This window comes from Podarcis filfolensis (genome assembly GCF_964270895.1).
Source record: "Podarcis filfolensis genome assembly, chromosome: 7".
NCBI classification, from domain to species: Eukaryota; Metazoa; Chordata; class Lepidosauria; order Squamata; family Lacertidae; genus Podarcis; species Podarcis filfolensis.
In genome coordinates, this window is record NC_139603.1 from 83,794,090 (window position 1) to 83,819,388 (window position 25,299).

Consider the following 25,299-nt stretch of genomic DNA (forward strand, 5'->3'; position numbering starts at 1 on the left):
GGGGAGCTGGGCTTCATCAAAAGCAGAATGACATCAGCTAACGTTTTTTCACCTCCAAAGGGGCAGTCTTCCATTGGCTCCCGAGACAGACAGATGCCAGCCAAGTTCTGCTTTGTGACTAGGGATAGACAAATCTGTCAATTTGGATTTCTCTCAGTTTAACTTTTCATCCTCAGTTTGATTCTTTACATCAGTTTGCAAAATTCTTTTTCTTTTTATCATGTGAACCGCCCTGAGACCAGGGAGTACTGGGCGGTATATAAATTCAATAATAATTACTAATTATTTTTTTTGAAATCCTTCTGAGGATTCATCAGCTTTCTAAGGCGAATCCTAATATACACATTTTTGCATGCAATTTCCCCTAATATACACATTTGTGCACAATGATTTTACCTAATACAATGCACTTTTGCATGTTATTGACATTGCTATGTTCCTTCATGCAGACCCTTTACCCTAGGTAAAGGTAAAGGGACCCCTGACCATTAGGTCCAGTCATGACCGACTCTGGGGTTGCGGCGCTCATCTCACTTTATTGGCCAAGAGAGCCGGCATACAGCTTCCGGGTCATGTGGCCAGCATGACTAAACCGCTTCTGGTGAACCAGAGGAGAGTACAGAAAAGCCATTTGCCTTCCTACCGGAGCGGTACCTATTGCACTTTGACATGCTTGCACTTTGACATGCTTTCGAACTGGTAGGTGGGCAGGAGCAGGGACCGAGTAATGGGAGCTCACCCCGTCGCGGGGTTTCGAACCACCAACCTTCTGGTTGGCAAGTCCTAGGCTCTGTGGTTTAACCCACAGCGCCACCCGCATCCCTAGACCCTAGTACATGCTTTTTGGACACATGATTTGGCTGGGAAACTGCATTGCAAAATTCTCAGAAGTGAAAATTCTGAAGGATAGTGATGTTTCAGTTCACATTTTGTTTTGGAAAGTGCAAACTAAGTAAGTTTTCATTTAAATGTGACCTGGATCATATTCTTCTGCATATCTCCTGCACTTTGTGACTCATCCAGCTTGATGCAATCCAGTAGCCACATACTGCCATTTTGGATCTGGGAGGATGCTCAACTGGTATTAGAGTGCAGGGGTGCCAACTTGACCAAAATATTGGGGGCTAAGCCAGCCCAGCCCCACACAACCAATCACATGATGCAGCACATCCACAAAATTGAATGGCAATGCCCATAAGCCTTGGAGGGGGGCTGACCTCCTCAAATATTTTATTGGGGGCACCAAAGGGACCTTGACCCCCTAGGAGTCAGCTCCTATGCTGGGGTGTATTTATGGATGCAGCAGAATGAAATGGGGATGCAGAGGTAGTGAGTATTGTACTATTTCAATTGCTGTGTTAACTGGTGTGGTGTTTTTTTTTTTGGGGGGGGGGAGCTGCATTTGCATGATCCTATAGAAAAAAACAAAAAGCTTTACAACCAGAAAATAATGGTTTCATTTGGTTTTTATCTCCCTAAGGAGCTGATGGCAGTATACAAGGTGACATTAGGTTTCCTCTTCCCAAAAAGCCTACAGACCCAGGGCATCCCAAATACTAGTTGACCAGTTCTGCCCATTAACAGGAAGCTACATTTTGGAGTTCAGCGTTTACAAAATTCCATTGGAAGCTACTTAGATGATGGTACCACTCCCATGAGATGGCAAGAACAAATGCTGCCCTCTGTTTCCCTTCCCTAAGAAAGAAGCTGAACATCTGAACATCCTGAGATGGGGACAAATTCTTGACTCAGTAGCTCACTGACCCACCCATCATGAATAGCAGGGTTGGTGACCAATGTGACCCCAGTTCCTAGGTTATGTTTGCATTTTGCGGAAAGGCAAATCCTATTTTGCACACACACAAATAAATCCTCCTCTCATTGGAGCTATAAAAAGGGAAGCAAGCTAGCCCTCTGGCAATGAGCAAACAAAACTCACAAGAACCTGGTGTATCCTGGGATCAGCTGTTGGTTTGGTACTTTCAAGTAAGCACACACTTTAAGAATGCCCCGTAAAGGCACCGGGAGAATCAGCGATTTTAGTTCCTTTTTCAAGTTAACATCAGAGGAACAATTCTAGGAACAACCCCATGCTCAGAATAAAATGTTGTCATTTTGTTGGCCCACTGGTAGGAGGACCACAAAGCTTGCTTCTAGCTATCGCTGCTTCTATGATCCTGGCATTGAATATTATGCTATGGCTTATTTATATATTGCCTTTTGACCAACAGACTATTGAAAGCAAAGAACAGCATGTCAATCGGTTCCCAACAATCACAGAGACTGCATTGGCTTGATGACCAGAAATGAACATGAGAATTGGGCCGCATGGTCAGCTGAACTGAGTCCCATTCCAGCTGAACAGGACAAACTAAAGAACATGTTTCACTCTGCCACATCGCCTGTGGTACATGAACACATCTGGGAGAGTGAAACTGTAGAGCCTCAATTCACTCTCCAGATTCCTGTTGAGCCCTCAGGAATTCAGCTAAAATGAGAAAGCATTCATAAAACTGCAAAGTTCCTGGAGGGTTGAAATGAGATACGGTCAAGGAAAAGCCATTTTGGGACCTGCGAGACAGGCAAAGATTTTGGACCATTCTGGTTTTGTGTGGGATTTTATGGCTTCATGAGTGACACTGAGGGGGCTGAAAAGTATGCAGAGCTGGGGGGGGGGGGCGGATCACAATTTGTGAGATTGCAAGAACTCTGAAACTGGGAGCGGAGCTATGGAAAGAGAAGGAAGCCAGTCAGCCCAAGAGAGACATCATTCTCTGGAAGGGTGTCATGAATAAATGGCGCAGAAGGTTTCACTAACCCATAAACTATCATTCCTTGTTCATATCCGCATTATATCATCTAAAGCACCCTTATACCACTTTAAAATTCATGGCTTCCCCCAAAGCACCATTTGAACTGTAGTTGGTTCAAGGTGCTGGGAATTGTAGTTGTCAAAAACCCTCACCCCTCTCAATGAACTACAGTTCCCAGGATTATTTGCGCAAAGCCATAGTTTTCACTATAGTTCACAGTGTGCTTCTAAACTGCCACTGTTTTCAGTGGGATTCAGTCACAAACAGGTACATTGAGGTTTCACAATTAAGGTTGACTTGCAGCTCTCACACAGAAACATATTCTCACACAGAAAAAGTGGACTTTGCAAGAAGGAAAGGGAAAGAAACCTGCCCTGGAAAGTGTGGGATAATACTTGCTTGATGCAATGGCATACAACCTCCCAGCAAACAATTCAGGATGAATGCTCAATAAACAACTTGTTTGCAAGTGACCGTGCAAAGGAAGGAAATGGTCTTCTCTTGACATACAGGGCAGGGTTTCTCAAGAAGTCAAATCTCAGCCATTCCTTCCAAGGTATGAATTCCCAAGCACAGACCGGGAGTGACAAAATGAATGTTTATGAAAGAAAAGTAACTTGTGATGCCCATGGAACCGTGATGAACCCACCATCAATTGGATGCAGTGGTGGAGGAACTCTCTCTGGCACCTGGGGCGGGACGCCGAGGGGCGGGGCAAACTGCCCGGTGGCACATGCATGGCATCCCGTACAGACTGTGCACATGCGGCAGCCCGTACAGACACCATGCGAGCGGTGCCCTCCCTTTGTATGCCCCTGATTGGACACATCAACCCGACTGCACCAGAGGACATTTCAACATTAAAACCTGGAGATGATCATACTGTAGGCTGAAAGCAGGAAATCCAGCCTTTTAAGTGTAACTCCTTGATGTCAGGGGGGTTTGGGACACTAACCCTGCAATTTCAGCTAGAATAAATAACCGGCTGGTTCCAAAACAAGCAGTGTGCTGCACCACCAAGAGGAGAAAGGAATATTCTTAGCCAGCCAGCACAATCTGAGCTACTTTAATGACCACGTCTCTGTGTTAAGCACATGTAAATCACAACGAGGTTTCGATATCCAGCTATTTTAGAATGCAGTGCTGCATGGCATTCCAGTGGCTTACCCAGATTTCTGCATTGTTGAGATGGAGTCCCTGTATCTTCTCCTCATCAGCTTAGTGAGGGGGATTTTGCTGGGAAGGTTTAAAAGGGGAAGAGCTATTAACAACTTCTCTCTGTCACACTTCCTCTAGTCAGATTCTGAGCCTGCCCAGGCAGCTCAGAATACAGGAATGCAGAGGAAAGAATGGTAAGATTTTGCCCAATGTGTAAATTGAACCTCAGCCACGTTTGTTTCCTATGTCTGCCTTAAACATCTTCTAGCCTCTCAGCTCTCTGAGAACTGACAACTGCCCAAGACCGCAAGTCTTCTGAATCCTACAACAAGACCTTGTCTGATTCATCTGTATGAAGACGTCCAAGGAGCATATTTCTGAAACTTCTAAGAGAGCACACAGAAAGGTCTAAATCAGCAGGGACACGTCACACACAGAGAAGGGGAGTAGTTCAGTGATAGAGCATCTGGTTGGCATGCAGATCGTCCTAGATTTAATCCCTGACATCTGAAGGAAGGACTGGAGATCTCAAACTCTGCAAAAACCACTGCCAGTTAGGGTAGACAATACTCAACTTGATGGGCCAATGTTCTAACTCAATAGAAGACAGCTGTACACCAGGGATGGAAATATTTAGCCCTCCAGACATTGCTGGACTGCAACTCCCATCATCCCTGACCATTGGCCATGCTGGCTGGGGCTGATGGGAATTGGAGTCTAACAATATGTGTAAGGCCAAAGACTGCTCTGGGGACAAGCCCTCAGATGGAAAATCCAAAGCATTTGGGAGCTTCCTGTAGTCTATTTAATGGTGTGTGGGTGTGTGAGTGTGTGAAGCCTTTCAATTAAAATAAAATTTAAATGTGCAAAGCTGCTTTCTATGATACATTGGAGGCTGTCTCCATAATGGCCTTTTCATGATGTGCAGTCTGCTTTTTATCAAGTCAGATCATTGGTCCATTTAGCTCAGTATTACCAATACTGACTGGCAGAAGCTTTCCAGAGCTTCTAACAAAAGTTTTTCCCTGTCCTACCAGGGACAGGGATACCACAGATTGAACCCGAGACCTTCTGCATGCAGTGCAGATGTTCAACCACTAAACTGTAGGCCAGGGGTCAGCAAACTTTTTCAGAAGGTGCCAGTCCACTGTCCCTCAGATCTTGTGGGGGGGCTGGACTATATTTTGGGGGGGAAATGAATGAATTCCTATGCCCCACAAATAACCCAGAGATGCATTTTAAATAAAAGGACACATTCTACTCATGTAAAAACACGCTGATTCCCAGACCGTCTGCGGGCCAGATTTAGAAAGTGATTGGGCCGGATCCGGCCCCCGGGCCTTAGTTTGCCTACCCATGCTGTAGGCCTTCCGCCCAACAGAGATCTCTAGATATCAGGCTACTATCCCCAAACTCCCCTAGGTGCCTTTAAATGAACACATTGTCTCTCTTTCAACCTTACAAGTCACATAACCATTGAGTGAAGAAAAGCTCATGTGTGATGGCATCATCATATATGAAAGAGTCACATGCTATGTACATTGCTAAATATGTACATCATATTTAGCATCATATGGACCATCAAGTCCACATGAGAGCATGGGTCCAAGGCCACATCCATTGACTTAAATTCAAGTAGAATGCTAAGATAGAAAGAGTACATGTTAAAACATTCTACATAAAATTATACATTCTTAATTTAACCTGACATGTGGTGGGACTTCAGAGTACCTTCATTTTACCACATCTAATGAAGCCATAGCTCTCCAAGCCCATAGAAGATTGGCTGTGAAAACCTTTGTGCCAAAGAAATGACTTTCTTACTTACTTTCACAAAGCCTTCTCCTCAGTTTCCCACGTATCTTGTCAATAGCATTGTAATCTGAGACATGAAACACATGGGCGGACTTGGGCTCTGAAGCAATTTCATCCAGCTCTTCTTTGAGGGCCTCACCAACCCCTACAGCAAAGATCCTTATGCCTGCTTTATGAGCTGCAGTGGCTGGATCCAAGACATAATCCTGGCTCCGGCCATCTGTCAGAAGAATAGCCACTTTTTTGATAGTGCGGTCACTTGGCCTCCCACCAGCCTCTGTGGAAAAGCTGTACGTGTTGATGTACCGTAGGGCATCACCAGTATTTGTATTGCCCCCGTAGTATTTGATATTCCTTGCAGCTTCTTTGATCTCCTCCCGAGTCCGATATTTCCCAAGCTCAAATTCAGTAGTTGGTCTGTCGCTATAGCGGACAACACCAACCCGGGTTTTGTCCGGTCCGATCTCAAACGTGTCTACCAGATTAGCCACCCACTGGCGGACCTTCTCAAAGTCTTCTTTCCCCACACTGGAGGAGGTGTCCAAGATGAAGACGAGGTCATAGTGGACGTTCTTGCAACCTGCAAGGGAAAAATGAGTGTCTCCTAAGACATGGTAGAAGAAGACAGCCACCAACATCACAACATCTGGGGACATTTCTGCTCATCATAGCAATTTCTGCTTGGGGGAATGTCTGGTCAGCCTTCCACAGAACATGTTCCACCTTGGAGAACCATTACCGAGTTTGTCCTTAGAGTTTAGTAAGGCCCAAAGCAGATCTGAAAACAGATTTTGCTTTGTTATGCAAACTTTCTCTCTTTTCTCTCTCTGTTGTGGCTGCTGTGCTTTCGCCTACTCTGTCTGCATGTCTATGAGGCAACTATTTTCTTTTGAAATCTTAACAGACTGCTCTCTGTTCCCCCTCCTTCCATTCCCCTTTAACTCAACATGCTTAAGAACTTTTTGGCAGATCAAGAGTTGCCTGCCTTCAAACCTGCCTCCACAGACAGTAATAGCAAACAGTTGGCATTCCATGTTCTCATTTAAAAGCACCATTATATTTTATTTATTGTCAGCCTGGAGAAATGCTTTCTTTTACAGTGGTGGGAAGTTTTACAAGATTTGTTATATATATACAAACAACAAAACCTAAGTGTTGACAAGGGGGTGAATCATTGGACTGGAGACTGAGTTTTTTGACAACTGAAGAATTCAATTGCTAAGGAAGTGTTGCTACATGCCAGTGAAGAGCAAGTCAAGGATCAAACCCAGGACACCATTTTGAGAGAGCAATAGGGCATCTTGACCTCATATTTCAAAGCATATATGATTATCCCTGAATAAAGCTTTTAACTTTGACCAAGTCAGTGCTTTCGTGCAATGAATAAATGCAGTTTTAGACCAATGACTTTCAAACTATGTTCCAAAGAGCTTCTTCGGAGGTTTATCAGAGATTCTTCAGAAAGGCTCAGTGAACATAATGTCCTTGAAGGACTCACTGGACTAAATTAAACTTGCACTGGCTGCTGATATGCTACTAGGCCAGGTTCAAGTTCTGTGAATTAATTTTCAAGGCCCTTAGCAAATTGATACCTTAAGGCTCATATGATTTTTAATCCCTACCCAATCACTGAGGTCTTCTGCATATCTTATAGCCACCAGGATCTCATCACTACGGGTCGAATTCTGTGGAAATTCCTTCCAGCTGTGATCAGACAGATTCCCTCCCTGTTGATCTTCGGTGAAGACTTTCTTTTTATTATTTCAACTGGGTATTTTAAGGAAGTTTTCCTAATTTTATGGTTAACTGATCTTAAGCTACAAATGATTAAATAAATCAACAAATAAATAAATGCACTTTTGCAATGCATAGATCCAGAGAAGCATGTTCTAGGATATGATCTCAGTAGTCATGAGGGCAACAGGAAGATTTAGGAGGCCAGGACAGTCTTCTATGTGAACTGACAGTGCAATATGGAATAGGCCCCAGAATCTGTTGCAGCATGCAGGGATTCCATACCAGAAACAAGGGACCTCTTCAACAAACACATGCATTCCTAACCACAAATCATTTTTTTGTCATGCATTTCATTCCTACTGCCAGTTTGTCTCAATCTTCGGCAGTTACATCTATGACTAAGATCACAAGTGTTTATCAGATCATTTGACAATTGATCTAATGAAAGACACATATCCCTTTCAAAACAGCGCATCCCCCTCTTTCTTCCTGAAGTTTAGCAGAGTCCTACATGCTGCCTACAAGATCTACAATGGAGTAGTGGCTATGCATTTTTCTTTAAAGGCAATTCCCACTGGATTCAACGGAACTCACTTCCAAGTAAATGTACGTGGGATTGCAACCTGACCTACCAATTGAGAAGTCCTTGGTTCACCTGTCACCTTGGCCAAGAACTAGCCAAGTGATCTTGGGTAAGCCACTAGGACTCTGCCCCAGTCACCAGAATACAGAGGTAATAAATAATGTTGATCTACCTTATTGGGACGCGGGTGGCACTGTGGGTTAAACCACAGAGCCTAGGGCTTGCCGATCAGAAGGTCAGCAGTTTGAATCCCCGCGACAGAGTGAGCTCCTGTTGCTCAGTCGCTGCTCCTGCCAACCTAGCAGTTCAAAAGCACGTCAAGTGCAAGTAGATAAATAGGTACCGTTCCAGTGGGAAGGTAAACAATGTTTCCGTGCGCTGCTCTGGTTCGCCAGAAGCGGCTTAGTCATGCTGGCCACATGACCCAGAAGCTGTACGCCAGCTCCCTCGACCAATAAAGCGAGATGAGCGCCGCAACCCCAGAGTCGGTCACGACTGGACCTAACGGTCAGGGGTCCCTTTACCTTTACCTTACCTTATAGGGTTGTTGTCTGGATTACTGAAACTCTATATAAGAAATGGTGTTTTTTTTAAAAAAAGGCATGTATCATTCATTTCAGATTTTTGATCTGCATGCCACAACATGTGAAAAAAACTAAAAAAGCACAAAATAATTCCTTTGTCTATAATTCAATTACAAAGAGTGCCCCTGCTTACCTGCTCTCTGTGCCTGAACGTTCTCTCCACCCCAAAGGAGCAAAAGCAGTATCAAGGTGGAAGGTATTGAGTATCTTCCTGCAAAGGACATGACTCCCTTCTTCTTCTCCAATATAGTATTCCCTTTTTTCCTTCCACAATGGTAGTTATTCTACATATCCATATCTAGGAGTGGGGAGAGAAAAAGACACAGGAAAAATTAGAGCAAAATGTAATTATTATGAGAAGGAATCACCAACCCGCAAGGGCAGGAGGAGAGAGGAAGAATATTAGAGGAGGAGAAAATAAGAAATGGTTTTCCAACTGTACATCTTTTCATTGGGAAGCTGCTTCCTCTACTGGTTTTCCTCGAGACGCTGCAAACTGTACACAGACAAAAGCAACAGTGCAGAGTTCACCAGTGTGCAAAAAAAAGCAGCTTAAAATGTCTTTGTTACAAGCAGAAGCCCAGTTATCTGAAGGGAGAAGATTAGCACATTATTTAGGTTGATGCGAGTCCTTCTTTGATAGTACACTCAAGGCAACAGACCGGAAATTATCCCCAAGGCTGGGCCCCTCCATGTTAGACTTATGCCTCCCTGGGAAGTTTATTTACAATCATTCCCTCTGAACAGAACTGATTGAACATTGTGAGATTATACCCACAGCAGTGTCCCTGGCTGCTGCTGTATATGTTTAACCTAAGTTGCACCCTCCCTGTGTAAATCTTTGTGCCTCCTGCAGAATAAAATAAAAAAATAAAAACAGTTTCTTCTGCGAAGCATGGCTGTAAATAGGAGGTGATGTAGGGAAGTGGAAGAGGCAGAATAGGAGCTGATTAAGAACATAATAAGGACTTAGGCCAAAGACCTATATAATTCAGCATCCTGTTCTTCCAGTGGCCAACAAGATGCAAGCAGGAGCTACTGTAAGTCCAACTTGTGATTCTCAGTGACTGGTATTCAGAGACATATGAAAGTCAGGCTTGAAGGCTCATGCTGGGCCTACATGTGTAGCAGAAAATGGTGGACAAATACATACCGCTCAACCACCCCATTTTTAAGCAGGACGTCCTGGAATTACAGAAGCCAACAAGCTTCTGGCTGGATCCCAGAATGTCCCATTTTTTGGTCCAGAGAAGAAGAAGAAGAAGAAGAGTTTGGATTTGATATCCCGCCCTTCACTCCCCTTCAGGAGTCTCAAAGCGGCTAACATTCTCCTTTCCCTTCCTCCCCCACAACAAACACTCTGTGAGGTGAGTGAGGCTGAGAGACTTCAAAGAAGTGTGACTGGCCCAAGGTCACCCAGCAGCTGCATGTGGAGGAGCGGAGACGCGAACCCGGTTCCCCAGATTATGAGACTACCGCTCTTAACCACTACACCACACTGGCTCTCGAGCTTGTACCAGAGCACAAGGCCAAAAGATGATCATTCTGGCATGAGTTAACTGCGTCATGTCGGAATGAAAGCCTCTCACTCTTTGGTCTTGCAAGACCCAAAAAATGAGTGTTTGTGGTCTCGCACTCCCATGCAAGTGCAAAAACTCAGGATATACAGTTGTACCTTGGAAGTCAAACGGAATCTGTTCCAGAATGAATGAATGAATCGTTATTTGCACCAGCCATTGGCCATAGCAACGAAACAACAATACAATATACAAAGAATAGAAATAAAAAGACAATTATATAAAATACATTTTTAGGTTTTGAATCAATAGTCAAATGGCAGATCTTATTCTTATTCCAGACGTCTGTTCGACTTCCAGAGCGTTCGAAAACCAAAGCACAGCTTCTGATTAGCTGCAGGAAGCTCCTGCAGCCAATAAGAAGCCGCAGAACCCTGTCAGATGTTCAGTTTCCAAAAGAACGTTCAAAAAGCAGAACAGTCACTTCCGGGTTTCAATCATTCGGGAGCCAAAATGTTCGAGAACTAGGCTGCTCGAAAACCAAGGTACGACTGTAAAAAGGAGCATCCCAAATTTTGTTCCCAGGATGTTGGAGGGCATGTAATTAGATTGTACATAGTCCAGCTACAAGTGGAGCACATGGCTAACTGCTTCTCCACATGCCCTTTACCCCTCCTATCTGAATCTGTTTTCTGTTTGTTTGTTTTAATGCAATTTCCCCATCTGAACTTGAGCAACCCATTCCAGTACTTCTAGAAGCTGTTACCCCATTTTACTCAGTGTATAAACCAGACACCAGAGCCCAGAGACCTTGTAATGAGTGCACTGTGTAGCCATGATCTGAGGTCTGAGAGTCTGGAAAGGCCCAGGATGTAGCAGAGAAAAACAGAGGTGGTCGAAGAGGCAGTGGAATGAAAGATTCACTGATCACCTCACATCTAAAAAGATATTGTAGAGTCTGAAAAGGTTCAGAAAATGGAAACCAAAATGATCAAGGTGACTAATATATTCATTTTATGCACATTTTCCCTAATATATTCATTTTATACATATTACTTGAGAACTGCAAAATTCAAAGAAGTGTCAATTCAGAAAGATGGCTTTGTTTCAGAAAGTGAAAATTAGATAAGTTCACCTCTAAATGCAAATGGAGTCAATTTTGTTCCCAGTCCTTAGTCATGATATAGTTGCCTTCTAAATGGATGTTAGCAGATAGCAACTCAAACTGGGTGTAGTCCAGCAATTCTCCACAAGGTGTCCGAACAGCATCATGATATCTGAAACTCTTTTTTCTAGTCGCAAGCTGCCTAACTCACTGAAACAGAGTTGCAGCACCATAATCCATGAGAACAATTCCTGGTGTTTAATATTCTGGAAAACCCTAATCCTGGCTCAAATAAAAACATCACAAGGTTGGCTTCCATGTCATGCTCGTTTTCATAGCAAATCCACTGAGAAGATCTACTACCCGTCATAGCAGACAGGATATTTCCTCTGCTACTGGATACAGGAAAAGTCTGATGGAAACCAGAATGAGAGTATAAACTCAGGCGGCTTTGTAAGATGGGGCAGTGTCAAGCTTGTTCCGATGCTCGTGGGAGTAAAATAATGAGAATTCTCTTGATTAAAATAGTGGGAGAGGGGACAAAACAAGTACAGTGGTACTTCGGGTTACAGACGCTTCAGGTTACATACCCTGCTAACCCAGAAATAGTACCTCAGGTTAAGAACTTTGCTTCAGGATGAGAATAGAAATTGTGTGGTGCGGTGCAGCAGCCCCATTAGCTAAAGTGGTGCTTCAGGTTAAGAACAGTTTCAGGTTAAGAACGGACCTCCACAACGAAATAAGTTCTTAACCAGAGGTACCACTGTAGAGGAAGGGCAAGAGGGGGGGCATCTTAAGCATATCCGGCACCGTGGTGCAAAGCTGTAGAGGGCGGCTCCTCCTGCGGGGAAGAGGTGGAGGCTTGACGCGGTGCCTCCCGGCTCAGCTGGCCACTTTGTGCCATGATGGCCACAGTAGATGGAGGCTCCGGGCGTGGCGCTGCTTCGGCCCGGCATGGCGGAGGTGGGCGGGGGTGGCAAGCTGATGCCAGGAGATGCCGCATCCAGCCTCCGCCTCTTCCCTGGCACCCTCCAGAACTTGGCGCCCTGGCGCCCCACACCACTAGCCCCTATGAGTAAGATGCCCCTGAATTGAGAGAGAGAGAGATGGAACGAACATTGAGGTGGCACAGAGAAAGGAGGAGAGATAGCTATGCAGTTCCGCAATGTTGCAAACTCTTCCCACTTTCAGTTTTCACCCCCACCCACTGTCAGCATGCAGTCCTCAATAGATCCCACCACCTTGCCAAGGAAATGCAGCTCTTGACAGATTCCCCACCTCCCGATGCAAAGGGGCCATGGGAGGTGTTGTGCCATTCAATCTGTCTCAAACTGAATTGTATGTTCCTGGTAAAGTAAAGGTAAATGGATCCCTGACCATTAGGTCCAGTCATGACCAATTCTGGGGTTGCGGCGCTCATCTCGCTTTACTGGCTGAGGGAGCCGGCGTTTGTCCACAGACAGCTTCCGGGTCATGTGGCCAGCATGACTAAGCCGCTTATGGCGAACCAGAGCAGCGCACGGAAATGCCGTTTACCTTCCCACCGGAGCGGTACCTATTTATCTACTTGCACATTGCCGTGCTTTTGAACTGCTAGGTTGGCAGGAGCAGGGACTGAGCAACGGGAGCTCACCCCGTCACGGGGATTCAAACCGCCGACCTTCTGATCGGCAAGTCCTAGGCTCTGTGGTTTAACCCACAGCGCCACCCGTGTCCCCACGTTCCTGATAATTTCCCTTAAATCTCTCTTAAAAGAATAAAGACAACACAATCCTATTCACAGTCAACAAAAAGTAAGTTGACTCACGTTCACACAGTACACCGTATCAAACCTGAAGGCAGGCTTAAAGACTTAAAATTACAAATAGCAACATGTGGATTTACCCCATATGATGGGGGAAATTCTAAGTGCCGCCAGGAGGAACAGGAAGTTTCGACTGGTTGGACCAAACATTACCTTGCATGTCCACCCCAGCATTACAAGGAATGTTGTACTTGACTGCTACCCGTGGATCACATCCCACAGTCTGGCCCTTCCAGAAAACCTATATCAATCTCTTGCTCCCTGCACTATACTCAGGTTGCAATTCACACACATTGATCTCTTGCGTAGATGTGGTGGCTTTCAGAGAAGCTATAAATGCTCCCCTGACAGAGTAGCAGCCCTGAAATTCCAGAGCAAGGACCAGCTGAGATTTTGGAGGTGTATTTTTGCCTGCAGCCGACAGACTCATGGAGTCTGAAGGCTAAACATTAAATGCCCTGGAGTGCGCTCAGCCCAGCTTTTGTGTCCCTGGGGAAAGGAAATAGCTCAACCTTTTCATTCTCTGTATATATTAACATCACAACCACCAGTAGCTGGCTGGGGAGCTAGAAAAGCACTAGTATATCCTCAACATGCATCCAAAACCAGTTCCCAAACCACTACCAGTGTTCAGATATGTTCACACCTGAATGTAACTATCACCATTCACCTGTCCATTAAAAAAATAATAATGTTGTTCCAAACCATTTAATACAGGAAGCTCTCCAGTGTTCTGTTCACTGTCTGTAGTATTTATTGACAAGGTAGATAGGTGATATTTTGATTTAGGTGGGAAAGGTGCCAAAATCAGTTTCCCGCCATTTCTCATTTTCTCCAGTCTCAAATTCAATCTGAAATTCTCCAGTCTCCAATATTTGCCACATTTACATTTTGAATAAAAAACCATCTTGAAAATTCACCAGGATTTTAGTAGACATTTTCCCTAACTTCAGTATACCTGAAGGAGCGTCTCCACCCCCGTCATTCTGCCTGAACACTGAGGTCCAGTGCCGAGGGCCTTCTGGTGGTTCCCTCGCTGTGAGAAGCCAAGTTACAGGGAACCAGGCAGAGAGCCTTCTTGGTAGTGGCGCCAGTCCTGTGGAATGCCCTCCCTTCAGATGCCAAGGAAATAAACAACTATGTGACTTTTAGAAGACTTTTAGAAGACATCTGAAGGCAGCCCTATTTAGGGAAATTTTTAATGTTTAAAGTTTTATTCTGTTTTTAGTGTTCTGCTGGGAGCCGCCCAGAGTGGCTGGGGAAACCCAGCCAGATGGGTGGGGTGTAAATAAATAAAAAAATATTATTTTTATTATTATGAGCAATCTCATAGTAGTTCTTGTTTAGGTAAAATTCAGAGGCAATTTTGAGCTGATTTCTTTATATTGTCCAGTTTGGGCAACATATCTCAGGAATGTTAAGGGATGAAAAAAAAAAACTTTCAAAAGAACAAGCTAAATTCTTCAGGGGGGGGGGCTTCCCCACCCTTTGTTCCCGTCTCTCAGTAGATCCTGAAACTCCCAAGCGAGGGGCTTTTAAAAAGAAACAGATTTCACACACGCCAATCGCTTCATGCTTTTTATATCTGCGTGGAAGTTATTCTGGCTCCATGGATGAAATCTAACCTTTTCTTTTTTAGCGCAGCACAGGATTGTGTTAATGAAAGAGCCAGTGTGTCATGCCTTTTTATAGGAATTGAAGAGTGATGGAGCCACAGGCCTAAATCTGGTTGGGGGGTGGAATATTTGTTTCCCCTATAAAAGGCAAAATATGAGGAGATGTTTGGGGGCTCCTCACCTATGGGCAATACACTAATATCTATCATCTATCTATCTATCATCTATCTAATCTATCATCTGTTATCTATCTATTGGGAATTTGGTTGTTCTGACCTGAACAAACTTTCCAACAGTGGACTGTTGCTCCCTCATGTTATGACCAGGGACAGCCCTATGAAGAGGCAAAGTGAAGCAGTTGCCTCAGGCAGCAGATACTGTAGGGACAAGTGGTCTCTCTGCATATGCTTTGGGGAAGGGCGCCATCTTGTCCTTTACCTCAGGCAGTGCCGAATTTACGTATAAGCTAAACAATCTATAGCTTAGGGCCCCACTCTCTTGGGGGCCCCCAAAAAAATTAAAAGGAAAAAAAAAACCTGGATATACATTTCCAAAATATAAGATAAAAAAAACAAATAAAATAAAACCTACATACAGCAACAGTGTTTTGTGTTGTGTAGGCTCCTATGATGTAAGTAATGGGCCCTGCCTGCTAGCCTGCTCCCTAAAATATCACTGGTTTGCTCATTTCTATATATAGGGTGCCTACATTCTGCAGGGACTGGTTGCATGGCAACATGGGCAGATGGCTTGAGATACCTATTAGGTCCTTGATAACCATATAGCATATATTCAACACAAAAAGCAGCGGGAATTTGTTGTTGACAAAGGACAGATGGACATATAAAGGCCCCATTACCTTCAGTAGCTTAGGGCCTCATCAGACCTAAATCCGGCCATCTTGTCCTTTGCCTCAGGCAGCAAAATGTCTTGAGCCGGCCTTGGTCAGAGCTACCCATGCATCACCAAAGGTTTTTGGTGTGGTTTGTATAAAAGCCAGTGTAGCGTAGTGGTTAGAATGCCCCACTGGGACCTGGGACAACAGAGTTCAAATTCCCCGTTTGGCCATGAAGATTTCGACCTTGGGCCAGTCACCGTCTCTCAGCCTAACCTACCTCACAACGTTGTTGTGGGGATTAAATGAGGATGGGAGAGAACAATGTACACCCCCTTAAGATCTTTGGAGGAAAAAGGTGTGATATGCATGTGTTAAATATTTAAAGTGTGCTCGAAATTATAGACACAATTATCATTAGCATAATTATTTCAAGCTATCAGACGCCCTTCATCATTGGGCCCCAGGGAATGTTGCAACAATTTAAAATTCCATATTAAAAATGGTCTTAAACTAATTAACGTCACATGTCATATGTGTAAATATAATACATACAATGCACATATTACATGTATAATGCATACAAACACACAAGCTTTGTGCTATACTATATTTCTACCATATAATTTTATAAGTATGAAGCACATTTATACAGTTAAGCATATTGCCATATTTATGTGCTTATGCGCTGGTTGCTTTAGGAAACCTGGAGTGTATAATACTAATACTAATACTGATAATAATAATAATAATAATAATAATAATAATAATAATAATAATAATATGATATACAACAATTGTTTGTATTTTTAGCAGAAATGGGGGGGGGGGATACTTGCTTTTTGTCAAGATCAAGACCAAGATGGGAATGTGGGGGACTTGTGAAAATAAGCCTGACATGGAGATTTAAAAATAAATAAAAAATATTTCATTCAAATCATCACTTGATGAAACATTGGCTTCTTGGCCGCTGACCTAGGTGCTACATTTGTGGCTCAGTGGCTGTCAGCCTGCAAACAACAACAATTGCATCCCCATCAACTGTTGTCTCACACTATACCACGACAGCAAATTCTGGATAATAGCTCTTCACCTAGTGCCCAGCAAATGCCTCTGAGAGTCACACAAGCTGAGAGTTACACCCTGATGAAATTGGGTCACAACTCTTGAATTGTTTGCTACATGCAGTTGTGGGTGTGTTTGCTTTGTTTCTAAATGCAGATTAATATGGAATCAGGACAGAATGGATTTATGAATGAACATGTGTGAGATTGACACAGACCAGATATATACTAATCTGACTCTATCGCATGTGACCTGCTTCTCGGCTCAGCAAGCTCTTTGGATAATACAGCTGCTGCAGCAGCTCTTAGTAGTGGAGATAATTATCCCTGCACTGTCAGGGACAAACCTATTATAAAACTAAAGAAGCTTAAGCTTCAGGGGCCCTAATCCTGGAGGGGTCCCAGAAGCAACTTTGGGCCACATCACTTTTTTTTTCAAGAGTCTAGCATACCCGATTTGTGTCACACAATTCAAATTGATTCTTTTTTGTTGTTGTCTATATTTCAAAGTTTGAGAGTTAGTAGCATAGATGTTGTAAAGGTTTTGTAACCAAGCCCACTGAGGAAGATAACAATCATTACCCAGACCTGACTTCTATAATAATAAAATAATAATAGTAACAACAACAGCAACAATTTATTAATTATACCCTACCCATCTGGCTGGGTTTTCCCAGCCACTCTGGGTGGCTCCCAACAGAATATTGAAAAAACCGATAAAACATCAAACATTAAAAACTTCTCTAAACAGGGCTGCCTTCAGATGTCTTCTAAAAGTCAGATAGTCGTCAGATAATCAGATAGAAAGACAGATAGTTTCACTAAGTTCAATGGGGCTTACTCCAGCCTAAATGGATAATGGATTGCAGCTTAAATCATGTAGGTGTCAATTAAGTGCAAAAAAGTAATGTCATAGAATAAAATGCAACACAATCATGAAGGACATTAGACATGAAAAACTTCCCTAAACAGGGCTGCTTTCAGATGTTTTCTAAAAGTCAGATAGTTGTTTATTTCCTTAACATCTGATGGGAGGGTGTTCCACAGGGCGGGTGCCACCACCAAGAAGGCCCTCTTTCCATGGTTCCCTGTAACCTCACTTCTCGCCGTGAGGGAATTGCCAGAAGGCCCTCGGAGCTGGACCTCAGTGTCTGGGCAGAAAGGTGGGGGTGGAGACGCTCCTTCAGGTATACTGGACCTAGGCCATTTAGGGCTTTAAATGTCAGCACCAAAGGAGCTCCCATAACTGTTCAAGCTTCCAGGCCACCAAAATGTCTCTGGCCTGGCAACTATAAATATCATAGATACAGGGAGAGAGGTAGCATTGCTGCCAAATCTCACCTAAAGCAAAGCAAAAACTGAAGCTATTTTGAGGGTCCTGATCAGAGAAAACATCTGCAAAAACAAAAGAACTCCCACCCCAACACCAAAAAAGTTTCCAGTTAAATTAACGTATACTTCATAACAATGGCAACTCATAGCTTTGTGGAATTACAGAGTTCTATAATTCTGTACATTGCAAATATGTCGGACTGTTTCTTGTGCCGTGGCTCTCAGAAGCTCTAAAGGGGAATAGTCAGACAAAAGAGTCTTTTAAAAAGTCTGGGAACAGGCAGCAAAGAGAAAGAGAGGGGAAACAATACTTTAGAATGGGGCACCAATCTGGGGAAGAAGAAGAACAAACCTTCCATGTTTATCTCCATGAATTCCTCTGGCTACCTCACTTGATTAAACAGGAGACGGTTGGGTTTCTCTCATAGTCTGGAATTTAGAGAGGAGATAGAGGGGAGAATGAGATGAAGGAAGCAGGAAGGAAAGCTTCTATGGCAAAGCGTGTTACAGACAGGGAAAGGACTCCCTGAAAACAAAGTTCTTCTAAGAGCCCACACTGAGATTTCAGGGCCCTTGTTGCTGCACAAACAGCATTCATGGAAGAGTCTGTCATGCTGCTAGCTTTGCAGAGGCCTGACCCCTTTGGCACAGGAACCGAAAGGAGGGTCACCGCAACTCATTCTCTGAACAGGCTCTTGGCCACGTCTTGCCCCCACCCCCTGTCTCTGGCAGGTGTTGACGCAAAGACCGGTCAATAGTCCTGACATTCGCTGGAAGGAATTCTAACCATCTTGCTATATGGTTCCATTTTCTATTCCCCTCCCTCTCTCCTCTTGTCCATTCTTTTACTTCTGATTGAATGATTTATTACGGTCACAGGCCAATACAACGAAACACACAATTAAAATTGTACAACTGCTTAAAACAATTAAAAACAAATAAACTTATTATTATTAAACATTCCTCCTAATCTTCCTTGAAGTCAGTTTTCTTTTGCTTTTTTCAGTCCTCTCATTGATATGGGAAGAGACATCCCTTGAGTAAAACAATTCCAAACCTACAGAAGAGCTTTTCCTGGGAGAATTCTTAGAATACAAGTTACAATTCCATAGAATATGATCAACAGACTCTGTTTCTCTAGCTCCACACGAACACATACATATGATCATTAACTGGGATCATGTTGAATTGTTGATTTATCAGTGCAGAAGGCAGCACATTAAAACAACCAAGCAATCTGAAATGGGCTTTCAGGGTTTTTTAAGCGAAGCTCAGAAGAAACAGCATCACTTTTATAGGCTTTAAACATCTCAGCAACACAGGGCATGGTTAAACAGTTCCTGTTTGTGATGAACAGAAGGGTCAATTAAAACAACGGGAGGAGGCGGAGAAGCTTAATGTGGATTTTTAGGATATACTTCCCTTGCAGGAAAATTACAAGTCATTGTAACCAGCCAGGAAATTCTGGAGTCTGTCTCACCTTAGAGCAGGGGTCAGCAAACTTTTTCAGCAGGGGGCTGATCTACTGTCCCTCAGACTTTGTCAGACTATATTTTGAAGGGAAAAAATGAAGAAATTCCTATGCCCCCCAAATAACCCAGAGATGCATTTTAAATAAAAACACACATTCTACTCATGTAAAAACACTGATTCTCAGACCATCCATGGGACAGATTTAGAAGGCGATTGGGCCAGATCCGCCCCCCGGGCCTTAGTTTGCCTACCCATGGCTTAGAGACTGAAGATGAACAGCACCAGTTTCCGAGCACCAAAACCACCCCACGTTCAGAGTTTACTGCAGAATTTGCTACTGCAGCTTCACAGATTAACAGAGATAATTTTTATATAATGGCTGAGCTTTACCATTCATAACTCTGACAGCTTCACAGCAAGCCCACAAGAGAGGAAATTGCTTCTCTCCATTTGCCATTATGCAGCAAAAACAAATTTGGGGGATAGAAGTTGTCTTTATGTACATCTCCGAGCATGTGAACTCTGCATCCATGGATTAGGGAGCAGGTTTTACTTTGCTGCATATTTCATGACTTTAAATCTCTGATGGTGTTCTTTCACCAAAGAGTACTTGCCCCAAACCCCAAACTTGCTGCAAGAATACTTGGCATCCAGGAATTCACCTTTCTCTATTTTATTCTTTCCTTGCCACCAACAAGATTTTCAGCTGAACACCAGTTATTATTTTATTATTGTCAACTATCTCTGGAAGCCCACTGTGTAAATGGATTCTTATGGTTTGTTTTCTTAATCTCGTGACAGTATCATTTGTGAGAAAGGGCAGGAGTAGGGCAGTTTGCTCCTAACACAGCTGCTGTCGAGGCCAAACCTGGAAGGATAGCAAAAATTATTAAACTCCAATAGAACTGCGTCTATAACTGAAAACATTGTCCTTGCAAACCTGACTTGTTCTCCTGTGTAAGTAAATGATCCAAAACAACCAAAGTCAGCTTTTAAGCAAAACAGAGATATCAGAGAAAATAAAGGGGGGGGAGAGTTGTGTATCCTCTCATGCTATCCCACCCACCAGGAGACTTTGAACACCGCTGCCATTTTGCTCATACTGTCTCATCAGCCTCCAGTCACAAAGTAATGAGGGCTCTCCAGTTGAGAAAAGCTGCTAACTTATTAACTAATGCAAAGTGTGCTTCTTTGAAGTAAGCAAATGATCTCTCACCACACTCCAGTGATCACCACAGCAACTTAACCCTGCCTGCTTTGTTTAAGGATCTCTACAAACAATCTTTGTAAAGGCATTTATCCCCGCTTCTGGGGATACGCTTGACGTCCCCATTCAACTGATGGTGACACATTTCTTCCTGGCGTGTGCTGCAGTCGGGTTACTGGGGCAACGCCCAAAATTCCTGCCTGGAATCTTGCCTCCTTTTCCCCCACCCACCCTGCGGGGGGGGGGGAAGGCACCAGATTTGAAACCAAAACTCTCAGTCAGTTCTCAAACTTCTACAATAGGTGCTTTGAGAGATCCTTTCCCAGAATATTTAGACCTCCCTTCTCACACTGAGTTCAGACAGAAGGCTGAAGACAGTAATACCGTAAACAGCGAGATAAATTTGTTGGTTTTCAGAGACTCTTTGTTATATTTGCCTCACGGTTGCTCTCTGTACAGTAGTGGTTTCTTCTAACAGGGAAGAATATGCAATCCTGCCAGTTTTAGCCACGTTGCTCAGCACAGTGCAATCCAGTATGAAATTGCAGAAGGGCCAATTTGGATGCAGGAAATGTTCAGTAACAGTGGTGTGGCTGTGTGTAATTAAAATGTAAACCACACCCTGTTTAAAACAGGGTTTTAAATATATATTGTATACACCCATGCATTTCTCCTCAAACACATGTTGTGCCATTTCCACCACATGCCCCAAACCACCAGTCCTCAGTTTTCATCCTACGCAGGCCTGCCTCACACCTGCATGTGGTTTCCCCAAAACTGTGTAGAAGTGTCAATTCAAAATTACATTGGAACTGCCCCAAGTTTAGCTCTTGCACTACAAGAGAAAAGGAGGGGTGAGAAATGAGTGTGAGGGACACAGGAGTGTACATTCAGACTGACTTGCAGTTTAATGCAGACCTCCCTAATTTACACATCTCAAAGCAATATTTGAACTGAAAGACAATTTGCCTTTGAAATTTGCAATTCTCTGAATTTTGCAATGCAGTTCTTGAGCCATAGTATTTGCAAATAAAATGTGCATATTAATGGGAAGTGTGCAAAAGTATTCACAAACTAGAGACAATAACATGCACAATTCAGGATGGCTCAGTTAGTTAGTGTGTGGTACTAATAACACTGAGGTTGCAGGTTTGATCCCCGTATGGGACAGTTGCATATTCCTGCATTCCAGGGAGTTGGACTAGATGATCATTAGGGTCCCTTCCAACTCTACAATTCTATGATTCTATGATTATATTTGGGGAAAGTGCTTGCAAAAATGTGTGTAATCTGCAAAACAATTCTGATGGATTTTTGTGAGGACTTAAAAAAAAAAAAACCCACTTCAAGAACTTCACTTCACAGAATGTGGAGGACTAAACTTAAGGTTGGATAAACGAAGAATGGGAAAATGAAAAACAGAGCAATTAGCATCGATGGATTTGCCCATCCCACGTGACAAAGGATTTTAAACAGGGCATTCATGGGACACATGAAATCTGAAGGCTATTTGGTCAATACTGTGGACGCTCCGGTTGTGAACGTGATCAGTGCGGGAAACACGTTTGCAACCCGCAGCATCCGCAACCCGCAGCGCCGCATCTGTGCACGTGCGGGTTGTGATCCAGCACTTCTGTGCATGCGCAAAGCGTGATTTAGCACTTCTGCGCATGCGCAAGCGCTGAAACCCAGAAGTAACCCATTCTGGTACTTCCGGGTTCAGCACAGTGCGCAACCCAAAATTGCGCAACCCAAAGCTTCTGTAACCCGATGTATGACTGTACAGTAGACCCTCCAGATACAAACTTAATTCTTTCCGGGGGTCCGTCCACAATCTGAAAAGTCTGTATGCACTTCCGGGTTTGCCGTGTTCGCAACCCGAAGTTTACGTATCCGGAGGGATACGTAAGTAGAGGTATGACTGTAATAGCTCACACTATGAAGAGTTTTCTCCAGAGCTTGGAGGCTACCCCCAGATATTTCATTTCACCTAGAAATAATTCAATTCACATAAGTCTATTTTGGTATGGTGTTCTTTTCTCTAACATCTGCCATTAAGCGGCCTGTTCTCTGTGATTATGTGGTCTGTAATGCAGTTGCTAAGTTTGCCCAAAGCTGGGAGGGGAAAGCAGGAAGTTCAAAACTCTGTCATTATGTTGTGCTGGATGTACACTTGCTTAAGAGCTTCAGGTGCTGCCCACTTTCAGAAATAGAATTCTGGGCCAAAACGACAATCAACCGTCATCTTTGCAAAGCCATGGAAATGATCCATAAGAAAGAATCACGTACACGGCTATTGCTACCACCAGGCTGAATACTGACAAAATCCAGTCTCCCCAAGATGTAATACTGGAAGAAGAGGGGATGACCAGCAGGCAGAGCAAAAACATAGTGCAAACTGAGGGAGCACAGCAGATCTTGGAATTACATAGTGGGTCAGGCTGGCTCTTTCTTGGTTGTGGTTGAGTTCTCCTTGGCTTCTTTGGAATGCATGTTATGGAGCTTTTGCAGAGATGCCGTTCAGAGCCTTTTGCAAGAAGGATCTCAAAAAAACCAAGGTGAAAGAGTGATTTTACCCAGAATCCCCTCCAGCCAAGTTTAACCTTGCAAAATAGTGGTGAGGGTAAGGCCATACCCTTCAAGTGTCCCAGTTTTCCGGGGACAGTCCTGGAATTACAAAAGCCATCTCGGCTACCGATTTGATCCTGGAACGTCCCTATTTCCTCTACCTTTGCTGCTGCCACTGAGCTCATGGAGGAGGATGAGCTGGCGATTGTCCTGAGTGACAGCTGTGGCTGCGATGGAGAATCATGTTGTTTCTCCATGGCCTCTCTGTGGCCACTGCTGCCGGCCTCCTCCCTTCGGCAGCACATAGGACATGGGCTATGATTTCATCTTAAAATAAGGAAGCCTGAAAGCCTCCTGTAGATTTGGAAATCACATGAAAATCTTGCTAATGAAAAATAAGGTAATAGAAAACCAAGGGGCATCAAGGTGAGTAAAAACGAAACTAGAACAGAAAGCGGGCTAGAGAAAAATCAAACACAATGAGTGATTAAAAATGGGCCTTCCTCCCTTGTACAAGCTTACAGGCCAACCCTGCTCTGGGAAGACTGTTCACCCCCTTATCGGGTGGGCCGCTTTGCAGTTGGGTCCCAGGCCTCCCTAGTAAATCAGCCTATCACAGGACAGATTGTCTTCCTGCTACCAAATGGACCAATAGCGGCAGGAGTTAGGGGGCATTCTCTGGGGTGCAGGACCAAATGACCAATTGCGGTCCTTGGCACCATGCCCAGGGGAAGTTTAAATGCCTGGCCTGTGGGGCCTTTTTGTCACTCTCTTGCCACACCTGTTCTCCCACCCACCGTCCCTCAGGTTAGGGTTTCTTCCTGGATGGTACGCCCTTGTTATGGACAATATCAGTCACCTACATTCCAGGGGCAGGGCTGGATTTTTTCCCACTTGGTTAATTGGCACCACCGTTTGGGTTTCCGCCTATCTCATAGCAATCGTCACAACTTTGTAAGGCGGGCAGGCATTAGATAAGCCTAGCCTTGGTTGGAGGGAAGGTTGTAGCCTCTGCCTGCCCCTCCATGGGTTAGGATATTCTGTTAAAAAGATCCAGGAGGAGTGGCTCCTGTCTGATGCCCAGATGGGGGCTAGGGCCAAGCCACTCCTCCAATGGGGACCTCTTGGGGTACCCCCCGATTTGACATAGGACATAGGGCATAACCCTTGCCAGCCTAACCCTCAGAATCACTCCCAGCACACAAGTGGGAGTGACATGTGTCATTGCTTACCACAATGCTTATGACCAAACCTCACATCTGTAACCAATAAAGTTGTGGCCTTATTTGATCCCCAAAACCAATATGCTGTGTGTTGTCTAGTTATTTGCACCTCAGGTCATGGGGTCTTGATATGCGACAAGCCCCATTGATTTCAATGGGAATTACTTCTGAGTAGACATGTTTAAGATTGAAGCCTGCCTGGGTTGGAAGGGGATGAATTTCAAGCCCAAATGATGCAGTTTTTAATTTCAGGAACTGGACACAAAAAGTGCTTACCCATACAAACTGGGAAGAGTTTGCAGAAAAAGACATAAAAACAGCTCTCCGAATTACACTGCAGGGGACCGTGTAATTAAAGCAGGCCCAGGAGGAAAATTACTAAGCGAAGCATAAGGCAAGTTATGAAACACGAGAGCCAACTGTAACAAGTGTCCTCATTCCATCTGAATGAAGGGCTGTCCAGATGGAGATACACATCCTAGAATTTCTTCATTAACTCGGTTTACTGTGACAATTTATTTTCTTCACCTCAAAGGAGACGAAGCCAAGAATGTCACTTTTTGCATGTCTGTTTAGTTATACGGAAAATTATCCACGTTCTTCTGCATCAGCTCTCCTCTGATACACTCCTGGGAGCATCCTACACTTTGAGCTAGAGTGGAATGAATTGTATCTGAAGTTCTCAGAGAGAGAAAGAAAGGGAGAGAGAGCAGCTACCCTTGAGAATTAATTGATGGGTGGCTTCTGGGTTCCAGTGATGTCTCATGTGAGAAGAAGAAGAAGAGGAGGAGGAGGAGGAGGAGGAGTTTGGATTTGATATCCCGCTTTATCACTACCCGAAGGACTCTCAAAGCGGCTAACATTC

At 44.0% G+C, this 25,299-nt stretch overlaps 1 protein-coding gene across 1 annotated transcript in view; it reads right to left on the reverse strand.

Annotated features, from left to right (window-relative positions):
• Positions 1-25,299, reverse strand: part of COL22A1 (collagen type XXII alpha 1 chain) — a 171,261-nt gene that overhangs the window by 141,702 nt on the left and 4,260 nt on the right. Inside the window, exons 2-3 of the mRNA XM_083621829.1 lie at positions 8,824-8,988; positions 5,800-6,366 (exon numbers count right to left, since the gene is read on the reverse strand). Coding sequence (XP_083477955.1) covers positions 5,800-6,366; positions 8,824-8,914 — 658 coding nt within the window. The 5' untranslated portion in view covers positions 8,915-8,988. The remainder of the gene's footprint in view (positions 1-5,799; positions 6,367-8,823; positions 8,989-25,299) is intronic.